Genomic DNA, 20071 nt, shown 5'->3' on the forward strand with positions numbered 1-20071 from the left:
TCATTAGCACTGGAGATTACATGGGCATATGTTTGCTGTTGCAATGAAGCCAAACACTTCATTATCTCCAGCAACATACTACAGTATATACCTCTAGACTATAATTTAAAACATTAATGAAACATCCAGCTGATTTCTTCTGGTATTAAAGCTCATATCTTAATGTTCAACCCTTATGTCAGCAAAAAATCAAGATCTACGTGTGACAAGCTCAAACAAAAGATGAATATTTTTACCAAGAAAATGTGATGAGAGACTCTTAGAGTTTGAAGTGCTGGATTTCTTTCACACCATGAATTAAATGTGGCATCTGATAGGAGCTTTCTTAAACTCCTTGTCAACAAAGATAACCTTAAAATAGACTACCACTGGGGCAGACGTTTCTATTTGGGAGTCAGATCTTTTTTAATCGGTTGGATATTGCAGAATCAAGATTTATTAAAGTGTCCTGAGATTAATTGATCAAGACAGAAAAGAAATGACACCAGTGTAATTAAAAACCAAAATATCTTTGGAGTTTAGTATCAACTGAGCTTATTAGAAAAGATCACAATTAGCATGCAGTATGTTTAGACATTTATGTTCTGCAAATACATATTTGAAATTCTGCAAATTTAATATTCAAAAGCTTCTGCAAACAAATGTCAGAATACACATTGTTTGAGAATGCTTGACATAGGGGCTATTATGTCATTATTATCCTGCCAACAGAATGAGAACATGGCTGCTTGGGCTCTTAATCCTGATTCATATATGATTAAAGATAGCCACAGTGAATGTAAAAATAAAGCCTGAAACTGTTTCTTCATTATTATAAACATTGAGTGCCTCAACAACAACAAATTAAAAAAGAGATTTCTAATTCACTTCACCATATACATAGCTTTGCTGCTTCTCTTGGAATGAAAACACAGTCACATAATTGAATTTTCATGGTTGGTAAAAAAAAATAATATTTACATGGTACTATATACAAGTAGAAATTAGTATTTTCTGACACAGACTTTCTGTTCACTGTAAATTAGAGTACATGAGCTGTAGACCTTTATAATGGTGTACCTGAAAACTGAGAATCTTACTTTTCCTTGATTTATTATGTTTTGTCAGCTGCATTTGACTTCATCATACTGCAAAGGTAATGTCATTCTTTTCACTGGATAGGATTATAAAGACTGATTACCTCAGAGCAACATCATTAGGGTTTAAGCAATCTGTTATAATTACATCTCTTAATGATGATCAGGTTTTGTTTTTAAAATAATCACTTTCTGGAGGGAATATGCTTTGTGATTTACAGTAGTTGTCTGCCCTTCCTTTGAACCCTTCATTTCCTGTTTTCCAAGATTCATTAAGATGAAGAATGTAGGTTTGTGAAGTTGTTTCAAATGCAAGATTAGAATATTAGAACAACCACTTTAAAATATGGACAGAGAAAACCACAAAAACTAAAATTCTCAAATCAGCTGAAATTTAACCCAAGAGCATTCAACTGGTATCTGTTCCTGGTGCATTTTTAAATTAAAAAAAAAAATCTGAGGAAATTAGATTTTTGCATAAACCCCGCATATGATATCATCAGCTGGAGGTGATGGATGATAAAGGTTGAATGCTGTCTGTTATCAATTATCCAGCATTCTCCTAATTTTCAAGGTCTTCAGAAAAAGATCTTTTTGACACAGAAGTGAATATCCTGAATCTTTCAGCATTTCAGCTGAGAAGCAATCTATAAACTCAACTAACTGCAATTTTCATCTGAACTGGAGGGCTGTGGAGTGGCCCTGGTTTGGGATCTCCCTGGTTCCCAAAACATGGACTGAGATGTTTCCTTCACCTTGCTTGATTGGATACACTGAAACACTAATCAAACTAATATGATTAGCCTAATTCTTTATGCTGTCCAAATAAAATCAGAGTATTCATCTTCTCCTGCATCAAAACAGTTGGAATAAATGCAAACAGGGCCTGTAGCAATAGGACAAGGGTTAATGGTTTTAAACTAAAAGAGGGCAGATTTAGACTATATAAAAGAAGGAATTTTATTACAATGGGGATAGTGAGACACTGGCACAAGTTACCCAGAGAAGCTGTAGATGGCCCCATCCCTGGAAGTGTTCAAGGCCAGGTTGGATGGAGCTCTGAGCAACCTGGTCTGCTGGAAGATGTCCCTGCCCATGGCAGGAGTCAGGAACTGGATGATCTTTAAGGTCCCTTCCAACCCAAACCATTCTATGGTTTTATAATTCTGTTATTCTAAACTCACTTTTATTGGTTTCATGAATTCTTTAAACAATAGTTAAACATGATGAAGATGCTCTTATTCACTGGTTAAAATATGTGCAACTAAAATAAACATCCATGTTCTCTTGCTGACTCAGCAAATGTGTCAGCTTTAATGTTAGCTGAGAAAAAGAAGAGTACTTGGTTAGATTGAACTGCAAAAATCGAGTAAGCCTTATGAGCTACACTTGATTTTTGTGAAAATTAAGCAACATCACTGAGCTATTTTAAACACGTCTTCCTAACTCCTGCAGTGTGTTCTCCTCAGTAAGTAAAAGAGCTGTACTGTGGACCATAATTTTAAAACAAAAGAAAACAGCAAAATCTAACATAAAAAGTTAGCTCATCCTTCAGTCATGCCCATTAGAGAATAAAATATAAATAAATACCCCCAAAGCATAATTAGATTCAGACACTGGAAAAGTTTCCTGGATTTATGGTGAATCTACAAGTTACGTATTAACCACAGGAATCCTCCAGTGCTCCATTTCCATCCCACTTGCAGTCACACATGGAGAGCTGCTGCTCACACGGAAGAACTGCTTGCAAACTGTAGGTTAAGCAGAAAAGTAGAGGAAGGGTAAAAAAAGAAGTTTTCCTTATTAGGTGGCTCAAGTTGTGAAATTCTGAAAAAGGTAGCAGAGTGTATATAGCACAGTCCTGATTTTCTACAGTTTCAGGGACCAGCAATGCTTGAGGACTGCATATTGTGCGTTCCTGTCATGTGAGATGTAAAATTATAAGACGTATGTGACATATAAGGATGGACACCCTCTATGCAAGCTCATCTTGTACTTTTAACTTAAACATATATATATAATGTAAGAAATAAAATAATTCATTATCAATGCAATAAGAAGTGTTAAGGCAGTCGTAGCCCTTGCTTTGTGTGTATGTCCTGGCTGAGAGGAAGTTCAAGGACAGGTCTGAAAGAGTTTAGCTGGTTTTGCCAGTTTTTGCAGTTAAACAGGAGGGACAAACATGATGATATTTTGAAGTTTTTGCTGAGCACAGGCACTGCTGGCAGAAGGGAGATGGGTTCCAAGAGTGAGATGTAGTGGAAGTGCTGCTAAACTGATCAAAGCCGAGCAATGAAAACCTTAGAAATGAAGAGCAATAATTTTGTAGTTAATGTTTCCATACAAAGAAGATTTTATTTTTGTAGAAAGAATCCCTGTGTCTGTATTCGGCATCTGTTAAAATCTTCACTTTTTCTCTTGGTTCCCTTCCTTGCTGAAATGAATTATGTGATTTCAGTTTATTCTCTGGGGAATAATATTTACCACATGTGACAATGTCTGCTTAGGAAAAGACTGTGTCCAGGAGAGCTTGTTTTAGCTCCAGAGGACTGTTGCTCCTCCAAGTCAGGAAGGAGGTTTTAATTGATGGGGGAAAATAAGAAAAATCATGTAATGTACAATAGCAGCCTGTATTCAGCATGCCCTGTAGAGTATCCAGCAAGGGCTCTCTGTATCTCCTTTGCACTAATGAGTACCTTACACTCAACAGGGAGAAGAAAAGATACATTTTTACAATTTTTTAGTTCAACATTGCCTTTAATTTTGTGATCTCTCTTTTATGGACACCAGTTGATAAAAAAAAAAAAATAAAATTGAATTCAGTTAGAAAAACAATCCACCTATATGATATAATTACAATGAGACACTTGAAAAGTAAAGTAAATATCTCCAGCCCATATATTATGCCTGTGCCAGGGCTGGGAGCAGCCCAGCATCCTGTCTGTGTTTCCTCTCTCCATCCCACAGCCAGTCTTTGGCACCTTCTCTCCTAGCCATATGTTCAGGATTGGTTCATAACCTCGTGACCTACATACCAGCCTGACTTCCCTATTGCCCTGAATACTCTGACCTGGAAATTGCTTTTATTCCCTAATCACAGGGAAAACGTGTGACTCCACTGTCAACTACTGTGAGTGCAACCCCTGTTTCAATGGTGGGTCCTGCCAAAGTGGGTTGGAGGGGTATTACTGTCACTGCCCATTTGGTGAGTACCTTCCTCCTTCTCTCCTCTTCATCTCCCCTTACCCTATTCATATTTATCAAATTGCTATTTATTTTTACCCACATAAATTATTTCTGGTTTGGAAATGATTCAAGGTTTGGAAAAACTGCATGTATAGGTTTGATTAACTCAGTTGTCTTTAAAAGGAAATTAGAAAGTGATGTGATCGCTACAAGTATTTATTTTGTCATTGCTAGTAATGGCTTCTTTCCCTCTGACACAAAAACAGAACAAGATCCAGCCAAACTACTCAGTGCCTAAAAATAAGAAAGGAGAGAGAGAGAGAGAAATAGATAGATAGATAGAGACAGATAACTGACCAAAAGCAAAATGGGTGCTTCAAATCTTTAAATCAAGACCAGTGACTTCCTAAAGGAGGAACTTAGCTCAGCCACAGTTTGATCGGTGCTAAAGGACCTTCCCACCAAGGATATCCCAAAGTTCAGTCTGAAGGAGGAGGTATGATGATAACAAAGCTCTCCTGATGAATAACAGACATTTTTAGGAGAGCTGAAGAGTAAGACTGCTGTATATAATGTCAGTATTTTCCATTGGAGAAGCATGTAGTAGTGCCAAAATAGTTTAATAATTTTTAGAATTTAATTATCCCAGATTTGGTTTGTGGAATGAACCCAACTAAAACATAAGGCAACACAGATATTTTAAGGTATCGTGATACAACTGCAGCAAGATTGATTCTGAATGCAGATTAATCCAGAATTTTCATTGCTCATATGGAAAAGTATGAAAGTAAATGCAACAGATTAATAAAAAAACAGAGAAACCTGAGAAATCTTTTACAGTGTTTTAAGGTTGTTGAAAACTCTCTCAAAAACATATCGTTCTCAATATGCATTTGTAGCTAATGCTGGATAAGTTTTTCTATTAACATGTGGAATAACTTCTTTATTCTCTTTTATTTCCTTTATTTTACACTTCCTCAGGGTTTATTAATTTCCTGAGTTCATTGTAAATGTAGCTAATATTCATAAATTAAATCAGGATTTTTTTCTTATTGTTGCTGCAGTAAAAAAAAAATCAAGGGAAATTATGTGACAGAGATCTGAAAAGAAAGATGTAGAATGCACCAAAATCTTTACATCAATAAAAACATGAGAAGGCATAATGTTTAAATCACACATATGCTTTTATCGGAAGTCTAAAAAATGAACCATCCAGTGAGAAACAGTTCAGATAACAGCTAGAGAAAGAAAAACTCAATTTGCAAATTCATTTCCCTAACTGGATTAATAAATGCCTGATTGTAATTAACATGTCTGACATAGCTGTCAAACTGGCTTGTTTTGTTGTTTTCTAAAGAAACCAGAGAGCTCAGTGAAATGTACTTCGCTTTTCAGTAGACGTATCTGTCCTTTGTAACTTGATTTTTAAGTTTAATATATGTACCTCAACACCCACCTCTGGATAACAGCATTCTTCTGTTCAAGCTGTATGTTTTTAATCATACATTGGAGTTCCTTAAAGTGCTTATGTATCACAGCCATGTTGAGAGCACATCTATACTTTGTTTCTGGGACAATGCTTAGTGGTGGAAAAAACTCTCTGATTCCAGATTTTGCTTTTCATTTTACAGGTGTTTTTGGGAATCATTGTGAACTGAACAGCTATGGATTTGAAGAGTTGTCGTACATGGAGTTTCCCAGTATGGATCCAAACAATAATTACATCTATATAAAGTTTGCCACTATAAAAAGTAATGCCTTGTTGTTGTATAACTACGATAACCAAACCGGAGAGAGGGCAGAATTTCTGGCCCTGGAAATAGTAGAAGAAAGGCTGAGATTTTCCTACAACCTTGGCAGTGGCACATACAAGCTTACCACAGCTAAGAGGGTGTCTGATGGACAATTCCACACAGTCATTGCCAGGAGGGCTGGAATGGTAAGAAATGCTAAAATGAGGATTAAATCAGCCAAATCACTTTGGCTTCTCTGTGCACTCAAGGAACATAAAATCAGTAACGTTGTGTCTGCTGCAGAACCTCCAGCTTTGGGATAAACTTCCCTCCTTTCTGTCTTACTCTAGCTGACTCAAAGCCCTACGGTGTTTGTTTAGTATGATGAAGATAAAGTATAATTAAAAAAACATGTGCAGTGCCCTTACCTCTCAATGTGAAAAATGAGAACTAGGAATAATTAATGAAATAGATGACTACGCATGAGGCTAATTAACTGGTGCAGATTACAGGGATGATTATCAGGGAATGCTAATTAACCACAGTAACTACAAAAAGCCTCAAAATAATTTTTCTCCACATTTGGAAAATAGAAGTGGACAAACTTAAAATTCCAGGCTTCCCTGACCTCCTTGAGCTAATTCAGAGATTTTAGCAATCTCATCAGACTGGAAGCCTGGATTTCCTCTGCAACCTATGTGTACAAAGTTAAAAGGTGCTATGTTATGAGAATTTTTTGGGGGGAAGGAGGGAAGTTACTTTTCTTTTTGTCCCCCAGAAAGCATCTGAGGGGAGGAAACTCTACCAAAAACTGGACTGGGACAACTGATTGCCATATGCCTAGTACTCTGACCCCTCTCCTGCCTTCATTTTTTCTCCAGTAAATGTTTTCTATTCCTCTTCTCTGATTTTTTTAATATTTCTAAAGCAGAACATAAACCAAATGCTCTTTGAATTCAAGCCAAGCTTTTTGACTTCACAGTGTTTGAGTTAGAAATGAAACCAAATCTATTTGCCATCCATAATCACTAACTATTGCCCAACAGTTCCCTTCTCAGACAGAAATGGAATCCCATATTCTTCCCATGTTTGAATTTAAAGTCATATAAGAGTAATATATGACTGGGGCTCCACTTTTTGTTTTATATATTTCAAGCTAGAAGTTATGTAGGGAATAAAAAACAATAAACTGTTCTAGCCAGCGTGGCTCCCCCTGAGTCCTTGTAGTGATTTCCCATCAGGAACTGCTGCAGAAGAAGGTGCTGTTGCCAAAGAGCTTCAGGTCCAGGGTGAGATGTCCATCGGTACAAATGTCCCAAGAACAGCAGAAGGATGTATTTCCTTGTGGTCTGGGTTTCTTTGTAGGACCAGGGTTGTCTCATGACCTTCCTACATGATGATTTTTTGTTCTCTCATAAAAGAATCTTGAGCCTGAAACTGCATTTTTGTTCATAGTGCAAGACCCAAAATCGCCATTTATTGTGGGTGTTGGTCTCTTCTCCCAAGTAACAAGCAACAGGACAAGAGGAAATGGCCTCAAGTTGCAGCAGGGGAGGTTTAGATTGGATATTGGGAAAAAGTTCTTCCCCAAAAGGGTTGTCAGGCATTGGAACAGTCTGTCCAGGGAAGTGATTGAGTCACCATCCCTGGAGGTATTCAAAAGAAGTGTAGATGTGGCATTTAGGGACATGGTTTAGTCGTGGACTTGACAGTGCTGGGTTAACAGTTGGACTCTTAAAGGTCTTTTCAAACATAAAGGGTTCTATGGAATCCAGTCTTCAGCTGAATTTGCAAATCCAATTTTTTTGTGTTTGTAGGAGTTATATATCCAAACAAGATAAAGGATAATTGTGATGTTGAGCAATGACTTTGGTTTAATGTGCCTTAGTATCAGATACTTAATTTGTATCACAGATTCCAAGTGGTAAAGCCCAAAGGTGCACCTTACTCTTGAAAAGCACCAGGTTCCCATTTTAGTAACTAAAGTAGCCTGATATTTCTATAAATAGGATTTAAGTGCCTAAGTATAGGAGCACACAGGAAAAATTGCAACAAATAAATAAAGTACACTTAAGAAAAAAATAGAGCAGGAAAATGTTTTACTTGTCAATATGCCAGAGGACTATAGAAGAAGAGATAACATAAACAGGTCTATTTACAGAAAATTTCAGCTATGAATCCTTCAGGCTGAAAGAAAACATTTAAGACAATCCATACCTTTGTCTGATTTTTTTTTTTTTTAATGTTTAAACCTTTTCAGTAATGTCAGCTGTTTACAAACACAGTATGTGAAAAGAATCACCTTTGTTTTAGATATTTCTGCTGCAGGAAAAATGTCTCCCAGGTGTCCAAAACTGTATAAAATAGCCCCCCCTTCAGGATTCCAAATCTGTCATTTCCTACAGCACAGTGGGATTTTATCGGAAACTGGTAAAATCATTAAGTTGTCAGTCCTGAGCTATTGCAGAGTGACAGGATAGAAAGTTTCATAATGCAACAAGGTAACTGTAGAGTAATGCTTAAGTAACAAGCAGGAACATTTGACTAACATTAGAAAATAAATTGTATGAACTCTGGTCCAAGGAAAATATATTCTCAAATATCCTGCCCTTCAGCTGGGGTTGGAGCTTGGCTTGCACAGCGCATAGCGATGTAAGTTAGGGAGATTATGCTGATTGAGCTAAGAACAAAAAACTCATTTCAGTTTTTGTTGTTGATGTTCTGAAGGAAAATATGTATGCATGTGATGGCATACAGAGCAGCCAGCTTATTATTCTTTCCGTGAATTGTTTCATTTATACGGGGCTATAATCTGCTTTGGAGTTGCAGACTGACATTTCTTGGGAGAAGCAGTTTGCTCGTTATTTATGGAAAGAAATTCGAGATAAGCTTTCATTAAAAATAGCAAATTGGACAATTTAGGCGTCCTGTAGGGCATGATTTAGGGCTAAGAGCTACGAATTTAGTTGGTCAATATAGTGTGTCAGCCTGCAGTGTGTATTTGGAAATAGCATGGACAATCTGTGGGGATTTCAACAGGCTGTTGTTAATGAACTTCGTTGCAGGCAGTAGAAAAAACCTCTGCAGAGTAATGACGTACTGATAGCTATTGCTGCTTGCTCAGCTCCTATAGAGTAATCTAAAGCAAAATACAAACCCAGGCATTTTTAAAGGTGGCATTTGATTTAAATTTGCTGTAAAACTGTACCACACATCTAGTTGAAACATGAGGAGCTAATAAGTACAATTTGGAGATTATGTTTATTTTTCTGCAAATTTGTTTTAAGGAATAACTAACCTTCAGGGTTGGTTTTTGTTCTTTTTTCAGAGCATCTGTTATTAATAAATCACTGTGGAGACAATTCTTTGCTAAATAAGGAATAAAATAAAAACTTCTTTTTAAATCAGCAGGAGTTATTTCATGATTTTAGTGACAGCTTTAGTTAGACTTACAGAGATTACAAATAGATGTGCCATGAGTAGCTTTACTGTAAATGATTTAGGTAGGTAATCATAGAATCGTAGAATGGTTTGACTTGGAAGAAACCTTAAAGATTATCTCGTTCCAACCCCTGCCATGGGAAGGGACACCTTCCACTAGAACAGACTGAGGCAACTTCATTGCTTGGGACTTGATGGCTTGGAGATGATAATAATAATAGTAATAAAAATATAGAGTAAGACTGCTCTAAGCACTGATGATGCCTGGTACTTCTCTAAACATCAACTTGGTCCCACTGTGGGTGTCCAAATGCTTCTCCATTATCAAAGTGGAGATCCCTCATCCCTCATGACCTGTCAGCCTAAGGGTTGCCTTACCCCGGTCCACTTGGTTAGGTTTTGAGTTCTCTTGACTGGTAGGTTATTATTTTTAATGAGTAACCTCAGTGTTTGTACTCCCAGCTTTTGGAACATGCTTCTTATCAAGTTCAAGCAATATGTTTAATGTCACAATCAGGCCCCTGAAGGAACGCCCTTTGTGTTTGGAGGGAGCAACTTTCTGTTCAGATTATTTGAACCATATCAAGAGTAGGATATGGTTCGAGCCAAAATAACTGCAGTTTCAAGGAGTAAAGCAAACAAATACCAAAGAAACTCTACCCAAATCTGAAAACTTGGTTTTTGGTTGACTCTGTATGAAGCAGACAATTGGCACCCTCTCTGTTAGTAATCCACACCTCGGTGTTTGCTGTGCTGGTACAAGTGCTCCATTCTAGCTAAGTCCCTGATATAACATCTTTAAGCATAAATATTTATTGTGGTTGGGGACTACAATCGTATAATATTCAGCATATTTGTGTGTGTACCTTTTGCAGGCAGCATCCCTGACTGTGGATTCCTGCTCTGAGGATCAGGAGCCAGGCTACTGCACTGTTAGCAATGTTGCTGTTTCAACTGACTGGTAAATAATTCTTCATTTTGTGGGGTTAGTTTGGGTTTTGGATTTTTTTTTTATATTAAAATTAAAAGTAAAATTAAAAAGAAATTTCCCTGTAAAGCCAGAGAAATTTGGAGTAATGATAAGGCTCCCAAGTGTCATTTCCTTCCATCTTTGCAGAAGCAAATTAAATTTTCTCTGTGTGCTGCTGCTTGCTGGTTCAGGCTACATTTCTGCATGGAGTTTGATCATAACAAAGGGTTTGCTCAGAAATCCTCAGTTCTTGACTCCATCTCTGTCCCCAGGCTGTGGTGGCACTCGAGAAATGTGTGGCCATGGGTAGTCTGCACTGTGGTGTAAAAGGGAGTAAGATCTATTGCCTAATGATTTGGGGTCATGTATTTATTTCTTTTTTTAAACTTCACCTCTCATTTCTTATAGAGATGTAAGAAACAACATCACATGATTACTACTGTCTTTAAAAAAATACTGGGAGTAGTTACTTTGTCATTGTTTTCAGTAATTTCCAGGTGTTGTCTTTTACAGTTTTCAGTTTGCAAACACTGGTCAGTAAAAAAACAAACTTTGTTTCTGGTGTTTATTGTAACTAATTACATAGCCTTTCTGTTGCATCTTTGGTGATAAGAATAACTTTTATCCCAATCACTTTGGCTAATTTCTTACAATAATCACAATCATATTTTCTGTCACATACGTTTTCCCTGCTAGCAGAGGTGCTATATCTTTGTAAAACAATGAGTCTTTCTTCCAGCTATTTAAATATCATCTACAATCTAAATGATATTTGGGTAGAAAGCCTTATTCAGTATGATCTCAAGCACACTGTTCAGTCAATTAAATAGAAATTTTGACTTGCAATTACTGAATGTGAATTTGGAGTCATATCTATTTTAACTGTTAGTTCAAGTGCTTTTGATCTCTCTGTGTCCACTTCTAAACGTAAAATAGAAATTTTGGAAGAGGAACTTTATTCTCAGACTGTAGCTGATGGTTGCAGTTTATGGGTTGTCATTGCTATCTTAATGTCTGATACTGATTAGTTATTTTTCCAACTCTTTTATAGGACTCTGGATGTACAACCAAATCGAGTTACTGTTGGTGGCATCAGGTCCATAGAGCCTATCCTTCAAAGGAGAGGACAGGTGGAAAGCCATGATTTTGTGGGCTGTATAATGGAGTTTGCAGTCAACGGACGTCCCCTGGAGCCCAGCCAGGCTCTGACAGCTCAAGGAATCTTAGATCAGTACGTCTGCTATATGTGGTATCAAATGGACCATATTTACAATAAAGGAAGCTGTCATGAAAGTCAGATGCTATTCCATTCAGACACTGTCAGAGATTCTTGTAAAAAAAATTACTGTAGAATATATTGTGAAGTGGGAAAAATATAGGAAGAAAGGGAATTTGGATGAAAGGTTCACAAAAGATTACAGAGGCTTCAAAAAAGCAACATCATTACATTTCTATTGCCAATGATTATTAAAGTTGCTTTGCAGGCTGAAATTGAGTAGCCCTGTTCTTGGGTTTCTTTATAAATTCCACCTGGTTTTGACTGTACTCATACTGTTTGCTAACCTTCTAGTCCCTTTTATTTCCTTTTAATCCACAATGTCTGTTCTACCACTTTGCCTCTCAAGTATCACTGAATTTCCCTCATATCCTCAGAGTCATCTTTCATAAATGATGAACTATCTGATTCTATTGTTTTTTCCAGCGCAGTGTTTGAAGTCACAGTCGTAGCAATAATGTCAGTCCTCCATCCAAATTTCCTAGCTCACCCTTCCTCTTTCAACACCCAGGTTTGTGCTGCTCATTGTGAAACAGAGTCTCTGGCAGTCTGCAGCATAAAAAGCACCTAAAAGAGGTTCTACTCCCTGGCATAACAGAAAAAGGAGTTTGGCTGTCAATGAATTCTTTTCTCTTTTGTAAGACTGTTACAACTTGACGCTGAAAATTGGGATCTGCTTTGAAACAGGAACTGCCTATGGAGATTCTTGGAATCACAGAATGGTGTGGGTTAGAAGGAACCTTAAAGATCATCTCATTCCAACTCCCCTGTCATAGGCAGAGACACCTTCCACTAAACCAGATTGCTCAAAGCCCCATCCAACATGGCCTTGAACACTTCCAGGGAGGGGGGAAAGAGCGATTTTTACATCTCTGGGGGGAAGAAGAGGAGTACCATTCAAATGCAGGATGCTTCCCAGCATGTTTTCTCTGCTAGTTTATGAGCATATTCTTCAGCATCTACTTCTCTGATTTCTTTCAGGTGTCCCAGACTGGAAGGTGCTTGCACAACCAGCCCCTGCCAACATGGTGGCACCTGTGTCGATCACTGGTCGTGGCAGCAGTGTCACTGCAAGGATGGACTGACAGGAAAGCACTGTGAAAAATGTACGGAGGAGGCTTTACTGTCTTCCTCTTTAATGTACACCTAACTATGGCTTAACCAAATGCCATTAGGAGTTTCTTTTCAGGGCCATGGGATAATGAATTTTATAAAATAATGGAAACAAGCAGCATGCTGGCCTCTTAAATAATTTTGAAGGAAAAGTCCACAATGGACTATTGTCCTTTTGCGAATTAAAAATAGCAAAAATTTAAATGCATATCAGGCATTGGAATGGGCTGCCCAGAGAGGTGGTGGATTCACCATCCCTGGAGATTTTTAAACGCAGATTGGACGTGGCACTGAGTGCCATGATCTAGTAAATGGACTGGATTTGGACCAAGGATTGGACTCGATGATCTCGGAGGTCTTTTCCAACCCAATCGATTCTATGATTCTATATTTTTTTCTGGTCTGTATGTCGCGTTTCAAGGCAACTTGCACTCATTTAAAACTACTGGTTCCCAATAATGTATAATCTGTATGTAACTAAAATAAAGGTATCCCATAGGAGGGATTTGTCTGCTATGGGGAGTTAAGAGGGTAAGTGAAAACCCCTTCATGTAAATGTTGTGTTCATGTGCTTATGGCCTCTCCAAACTCAAGTCCTTTTAATCAAATTGACTATAGATTATATGCATAGATTATATGCATGACCATAGATTATATTGTAAATGTAAATGGAAACAAGGCATTTACACTCTAGGGTTATTAACTCTCATAGGAATAGCTCTGTAAATCAATATGGAATCATCTAGGAGAGCAAAGTGATTTATTTCCGTGTAGTTGTAGTATAATGACTGGGCTTTGTTTTCTTACATGTCCCATTGTTGTTTAGCTGATTTATATGTTTTTATTGTGCTGTTTTACAAAAGAATTCAGCCATAATTTTAGCAGCATTTGGTAGTCAATGGTCTGCCATTTTTTATTCACTTTTTTATACCATAACAAATAGAAAGTTATTATCTCTGCCCTGAAAAGCTTAGAGTTCAATATATCATGAAACTCTACTTGCAGTAATGGAAACAGTAACATCCCTGGGAAGGAATTGCAGTTCTGAGAGCCAAATTTTTTTCCCTACTCCCTCACTTGTTCCCTAGCGAGTTTTAATTTACTATTGACTGATAGCAGCAGTAAATTACTTGCACACTCCCACTCTCAAATACACATTCTGGTTGAAGCCAAAGAACAGAGGGGCTGCAATTGCCATTCAGTCCTGCTCTCCCAGCTGACCTGCTCTGAACTTGATCTGTGCTCTGAGACAAAATGGTCATTACGAGGCAGGATGGCTAGAGCTGTAATGAGCTGCATACTCAGTACGTCCCTGTCCTTATCCCAGATATCACTGCTGACACCGCCTTATCACTGGAAGGCAAAGGACGACTCGACTACCACATGAGCCCAAACAAGAAGCGAGACTACGTGATGAGACTGGGAGCTCGAGGCGCCGGCGTGGGACCCCCGAATGTGGAACACTTGGAAGTGAAGTTCAGGACAAGAAGCGAGAATGGTGTTTTACTTCACATCCAAGAAAGCAGCAACTTCACTACCGTGAAGGTAAGATTACAGCTAATGCTGAGTTTGGTTTGATTGGGCTGCCTCATGCAGAGGGATCAAAATCGTGTTTTTCCATTACTCTTGCTGTTTCTTTTATAAAATATTGGGCCTTTAACTGAGCCTCGGCACTGCTCCAGTATCATTCATCTTCTCAACAATTCCCTTGCTATTTGCCAAGGTATCAGAAGATCTTGATGGTTTTGTGTCTAATCAGTTTTGTCTAGACTCCAAATAGTGACCGTTTTAAGGCAGCAAGAATGTTACTCATTGCCATGGTTATTATCATCATTACACTTTACAGAACAAATCATTTCACTATTGGCCTTTTATCATCTGACTTTTTGAGCCTTGAACCCAGGCCCTCCTTAAGCTAGCAAACAATTGCCAAAAAGTTTTCGTTAATTCCTACTAACATGGCTCATGCTTATCAAACTAGGAAGTGAAGGATAACTTGAATTCATGAGATTACTCATAGACCAGTGTAAATATCAAATTATTTTGAGATACATAGCTGAATTAATGCTTCAAATGCCACACTGTTTTGGTTTGCTTTTCTTTTTTTTTCTATCAAAGAGCTTATTGGTGCACGAGTTAACCTTTCTCAAGAGAAAGCGATGGTTCAGTTCCTGGCTATGACTCAGTCCATTTACTCATAACTCTAAATGAGTACAGCAGTGATGTTGGCAAGCCCCTTTATTGGGTTGGTGTAAGCTCCAAGTTTCCTTGACTGCTCTAAGGCTTTCCAAGTTTTTTTTTTCCCGGACTTCTAAAGAAATTCATACAGAAATTCACACTTTCTAAGCTGCAGCCCCATGGATATTCTCTACCTGCCCGATCAGAGGTACGGAGCTTTCCTCACACGTCAACTCTGTTTAAGAAGAAAGTCTGCACTACTTCTCTGGCATATGCTTTTACCACATCATTTCATAAGAAGTTTCTTCCTCAGTCATATTAGCAGATAAGATCTCATTATTCTGAGTTTCGGAGAGAAAAAGCCTTTTTCTCCCTAGTAGCATTTGCTAGGTGAGCTCTACAAGCATTATTAAAAAAAAAGAGAGTTGCCTTTCCTGTCTGAAAGCACTAGTGCTGTGTTTATGCAAACACTCTGATCATTGTTAATATTGGTAAAGTTATACAAGCAAGCAGAGGGTGTCAAGTCCCAGACCCAGCTGTGCAAGGGCAAAGAGCAAAGGTTTGCCTCATAACAGATGCAGAAGTTTGAGGAAGGAGAGGTAACATCAGCGTGCCGGTTATTGCCAAAAAAATCCTACATGATGCTAGTTAGTAAAACTGTAGTAATTTAACTGTAGTTAGTGCAGTGTGGCTTCTGCACTGCTGTTTGTACCCCGAGTAGGTATCACAACAAGTACGTCCCTCAGTGGTGGCCGAAGACGCCAGTGAAGCCACCCCACATGAAGATCTCCATGACATCTCAGTCCACCCCTGGCAAAAAAGTTGACCTTTAGAGGCTTCTGTTTCCAGCTCTTGTCAGTCTTCAAAACAGATAATTTTATCACTTGAGTTTTGGGTCTTTTAATACGCTTATTATCCACAGTATGAGCACTCAGAGAAGACCTACTATGTGGTTTTGATATTAAATTATGCTAGGGAAAAGCTACAAGTTCTGTAGCTGCTTCCATACCTCCACATTTTTCCTCTTGTAGTTAATTAGTTTTGCTGTAGCTGGGATTGGGGTAAAATCAGAGAAGTGGTAATAAATGAGACCCACTGAGACTGTGAGCACTTGAGTCACTAAATGATGGATATAAACTCCTCACAAAGAACCCAATAGAGGGCTTTATGATATAAAAGGATCCTTAATGCAAGACAGATACAAACCTTTGCAGGTTACATTAATAATGGTCAAATGCAGGTGGAAAATGCTTCCTCCAAAACCCACAGCAAGGAAGAATGTGGGGGTTTCCTTATTACTAAAGCTCCTTGTCACGTCTTATTTTCCTACAAATACACATTGTAGGTAATTCAGTTAGAAATAATGGAATAAATAAAGCAGGTTAAAGGTGAAATTGCCTGTCTTGCTTTATCTGGAAATCTCATCTGAAATCAGATTAAATTAGCATAAATGGAGTTCTAAGATCTATGAATTGTAAGGGTAGAGAAGGTGGATTACAGATTACAGCTAACGTACTCATATGTGAGAGTGGTGAGACACTGGCACAGGTTTTCCCGAGAAATTGTGGATGCCCCATCGCTGGAGGTGTTCAAGTCCAGGTTGGATGGAGCTCTGAGCAACCTGGTCTAGTGGAAGGCGTCCCTGCTTATGGCAGAGGAGATGGAACTGGATGATCTTTAAGGTCCCTTCCAACCTAAGCCATTCTGTGGTTCTATGCACATACCAAGTTGCAGAAATTAATCAGAACACAACCCTTTTAAGTGATATCTCATTCAGTGAGCTATAGATCTGTAAGGGCTAGTGCTCAGTTTAAAGACAAATGAAAAACAATTTGTTCAGTAAATGGGACTTGGAATATTAGTACAACTGAATCATCCTTGTAGTTAGGAATATGTTTGCTTTAGTGGTTCATTCTTTTCATTATATTTTACTTTTCAGTTGCTCAGCCATTTAAATAAAACCGAGAAATGGGTGTTTCTCAATACTGTCAGCATCAGCATTTGTTTCAAATTTAGAAATATGTTCTGCTTCAAGGAACCAAGAAGAACATTCCTTATTTCTTCCTGCTCGAAGAATTTATGGACCAGTCTTGTCTCTGGAAATTTTCTTTTCCAAATGCCCCTCGTATGTTATTTGTGAGTCTGTTAGCATTAGTCACATGCAATTTTAAAGAAACAGAAATAAAGAGTCATAAATCAGTATGGAAAATATCAGTTGTTGACAGGTAAATAATTCTACAGTTCTTTTCTAAAGTGGAATTAAAAGTTACCATGCTGTGCTCAGTCTTCCCTTAAGCTTGGAGGGTGTTGTCTGATATGGTGTATTTCTTTCTGTTTACATAAAGACCAAAATTCAAGGAGGTATTTTTATGGAGCATAAAAGACAAGATAAGACTAACAATCCAGTTACAGGCTGCAGACATAAATATGTGTATATATTCGACTCAGTTAATCTTTTTATAAATGATTATGGAAAATGGTGTTTAGTATTTTACAATAATCTTTGTTGCTGCATTTCGAAATGTAGGATTTCCTGTGGGCTGTGTGATAGTTTAACATATGCCACTTGTGTTTACCAGTAACAAAAGCATCGTCTCTGAGGGCAGCTTTGTCAAAGAGGCCCTCAAAGAATCCATTTTCAAATAATCCAAATTATTGCATTCATAAATGAATACGTGCTAGATGCATTCATTCAGGCTGCTGCCAAGACATGAGCGTGGTCTTACAGCTGTATTAAAGCTGGTGTATGAACAAAGTGCTCAGAAGTGTATGAACAAAGTGCTCAGCTTGCATCACTAAAGAAGTGAATCCAGAACATTTAACAGTTTCTGGAAAAGAGAGCAGCATTCTTGGAGCCGGTGTGTCACCTCACAGTTCTTCCCAGGTGAACATTATTTTTCCTGGAACAAAGGATGCAAGGCTTTGAGAGCTTTCAGCAAACCTGGGGCTTTGCTGGACTGTGTGTGTGCACGTTCTACACATTCATGTTACAGGTCACGCACTGATAGAGCTGCAGTGAGGAACACAGGGTGGAAAGCAGTTGTTTTATTTAACATGCAGAGCATGGAAGGAAACTTGCAACAAGAGCCACCGTGTATGAGCTTGCACAAGTCTGTACACCCTTAGGACATCAGCTGATATACCCAAATTTATGCAATATTTGAGAAAGTGGCAGGCTTGGATTTTAGGGATTCTTTTTAAGCTCCTATATCTTAAATGCAGAATTTGCACTGATCTCATTTTGGGATTATAATAAGAGGTTTGAAATCCTGCATCTCATGATTCAGTAGAATTGCGAGGCGTCATTCCTAGAGGAAAAGCCAAAATGTTCTTTTTTTTTTTCCTGACAGCTCGCAAGTTTTAAAGCAGTTTGCTCAAGTAAGCACCATTTGAAAATTTGCCCAAAATAAGGCACTTTGGAGCTTTTCAGGAAGTTTTCTGAAATACAAGTGGTTTTCTACAAAATACAAATTAGCAGTAAAAACAGATATTAAATGGAATTCTTGCTCAAACCCTACCATGCCTTATACATTCCTATTGTGTCATAATGAAAACTAGATGCAAGATTTTTGGGCAAGGACAATCTGCTCACTCTGCAAAGCATTTTCCACACTTGCCTTGAAGAAGGAGGAAGAATTATTAGTTTATTGGTTAAAATGTTTTGTCATGTGCATGTCCTATAACTGGCTTCTCAATAGGTTTTTCTCTTATGATATTAGGCAGGGAATGAGTGTAAGATGTAGATGGGATATTTCTGCAGAGGTTTCTACATGTGATGTATTTAGTTCTGGCCAAATATTCAGTACTAAATGATTAATGCATTTTTAGTACAAAAAAATTCTTTGGAAGAAAATACACCCCAGCTTTCTATTACACCAAAGCCACATGTAACTGTATTGAATAGGCATCACATTGGTGATGTGTGTATAGGAGTTGTTATGCAATATGATGTTAGAATTATCCATTATGTGTTCTTCTGCTCAGATAAAAGGTGGGAAAGTGCATTACATATCGGATGCTGGAGTTGCTGGGAAGGTGGAACGGAACATCCCCGAGGTGTACACTGCAGATGGTCAGTGGCACTCAGTCCTCCTTGAGAAGAACGGGTCTGCCACCATCCTGTCAGTCGACAAGACCCACAACCGAGACATTCTCCACGCCACCCAGGACTTTGGGGGCCTAGATGTCCTTACCATTTCTTTGGGAGGAATCCCATCAAGCCAACCTTTCAAGAGCACAGTTGCAGGTAATTTTTGTTCCACTTGATTTTTATATAGTGCACATAAGCACATTTGAACAAAGAGTCTCTGTTTGCTTTAAGGTTACCCAAAGTACTATAATTCTTCATCAGTAATTAGTGTACATCCATCCTTTGCCAGAAAAACTGCAAATTGAATGAGTAAGGGTTACAGACTTTTTTCCTTCAGTACACACTGCAGGCTTGTTGTTTCCAAAAGCAGGCACTCCATCTGCAGGGCTTTTTGGAGATGGGGGGGTGGCTTTGGTTACTTGTCTGTACATCAGTTGCTATAATTTTGTTATCCTAATGGAGAAAAAAAAAGGATCTATTCTTTACCTGGGTCAGAATCTGGAAAACCAAGGCAAAGCTTTCATTTAGGCAAAAATGCTAAATGGAAACTTTGTCTCCATAAGGGTTTGGTAAGTACAGTAGGATTTAGCCTGTTATTATTATGACTAAAATATTTTCTGAAACTCCACCTTCCTCCTGCTTTATCCTGTTGTCAAATGAAGAATAGGATTTATTTCTGAGCAACAGAAAACAAGGACAATAAGGAATCACCCTCTGACCAACATCTAGCTGTTAAGAAGTAAATCAGTCTCCCTTAAGAGTTAAAGCAACTGTCTTAAACCCTGGCAAAAGAAGTCGATAACACATATTTGATATCATTCCCCTGGTGCTAAGTAAAGATGGAAGTGATTTTTAGCTGCAAAATGTGAGATAGTCCAGACAATGTATATGTAGATTTCGCGGAGTTTTTATATCAAAAAATGTTCCTGACTTCATGATTTGTGACCAGATAAAGTATTTTTGAGTGGAGCAAATTCACACTTTACACTTGTGTATTGTGAATTTGTC

The 20071-nt window shown here is 38.0% G+C and overlaps 1 protein-coding gene across 1 annotated transcript in view; it reads left to right on the forward strand.

Annotated features, from left to right (window-relative positions):
- The window catches only part of FAT4 (FAT atypical cadherin 4), a 129298-nt gene that overhangs the window by 104551 nt on the left and 4676 nt on the right, over window positions 1–20071 (forward strand). The window contains exons 10-16 of the mRNA XM_027659006.1: window positions 4177–4281; window positions 5894–6201; window positions 10312–10397; window positions 11458–11637; window positions 12664–12788; window positions 14123–14340; window positions 18958–19219. Of these exons, the coding sequence (XP_027514807.1) occupies window positions 4177–4281; window positions 5894–6201; window positions 10312–10397; window positions 11458–11637; window positions 12664–12788; window positions 14123–14340; window positions 18958–19219 (1284 nt within the window). The remainder of the gene's footprint in view (window positions 1–4176; window positions 4282–5893; window positions 6202–10311; window positions 10398–11457; window positions 11638–12663; window positions 12789–14122; window positions 14341–18957; window positions 19220–20071) is intronic.

This window comes from Corapipo altera, unplaced genomic scaffold (genome assembly GCF_003945725.1).
Source record: "Corapipo altera isolate COAL_440 unplaced genomic scaffold, ASM394572v1 255, whole genome shotgun sequence".
Lineage (NCBI taxonomy): Eukaryota > Metazoa > Chordata > Aves > Passeriformes > Pipridae > Corapipo > Corapipo altera.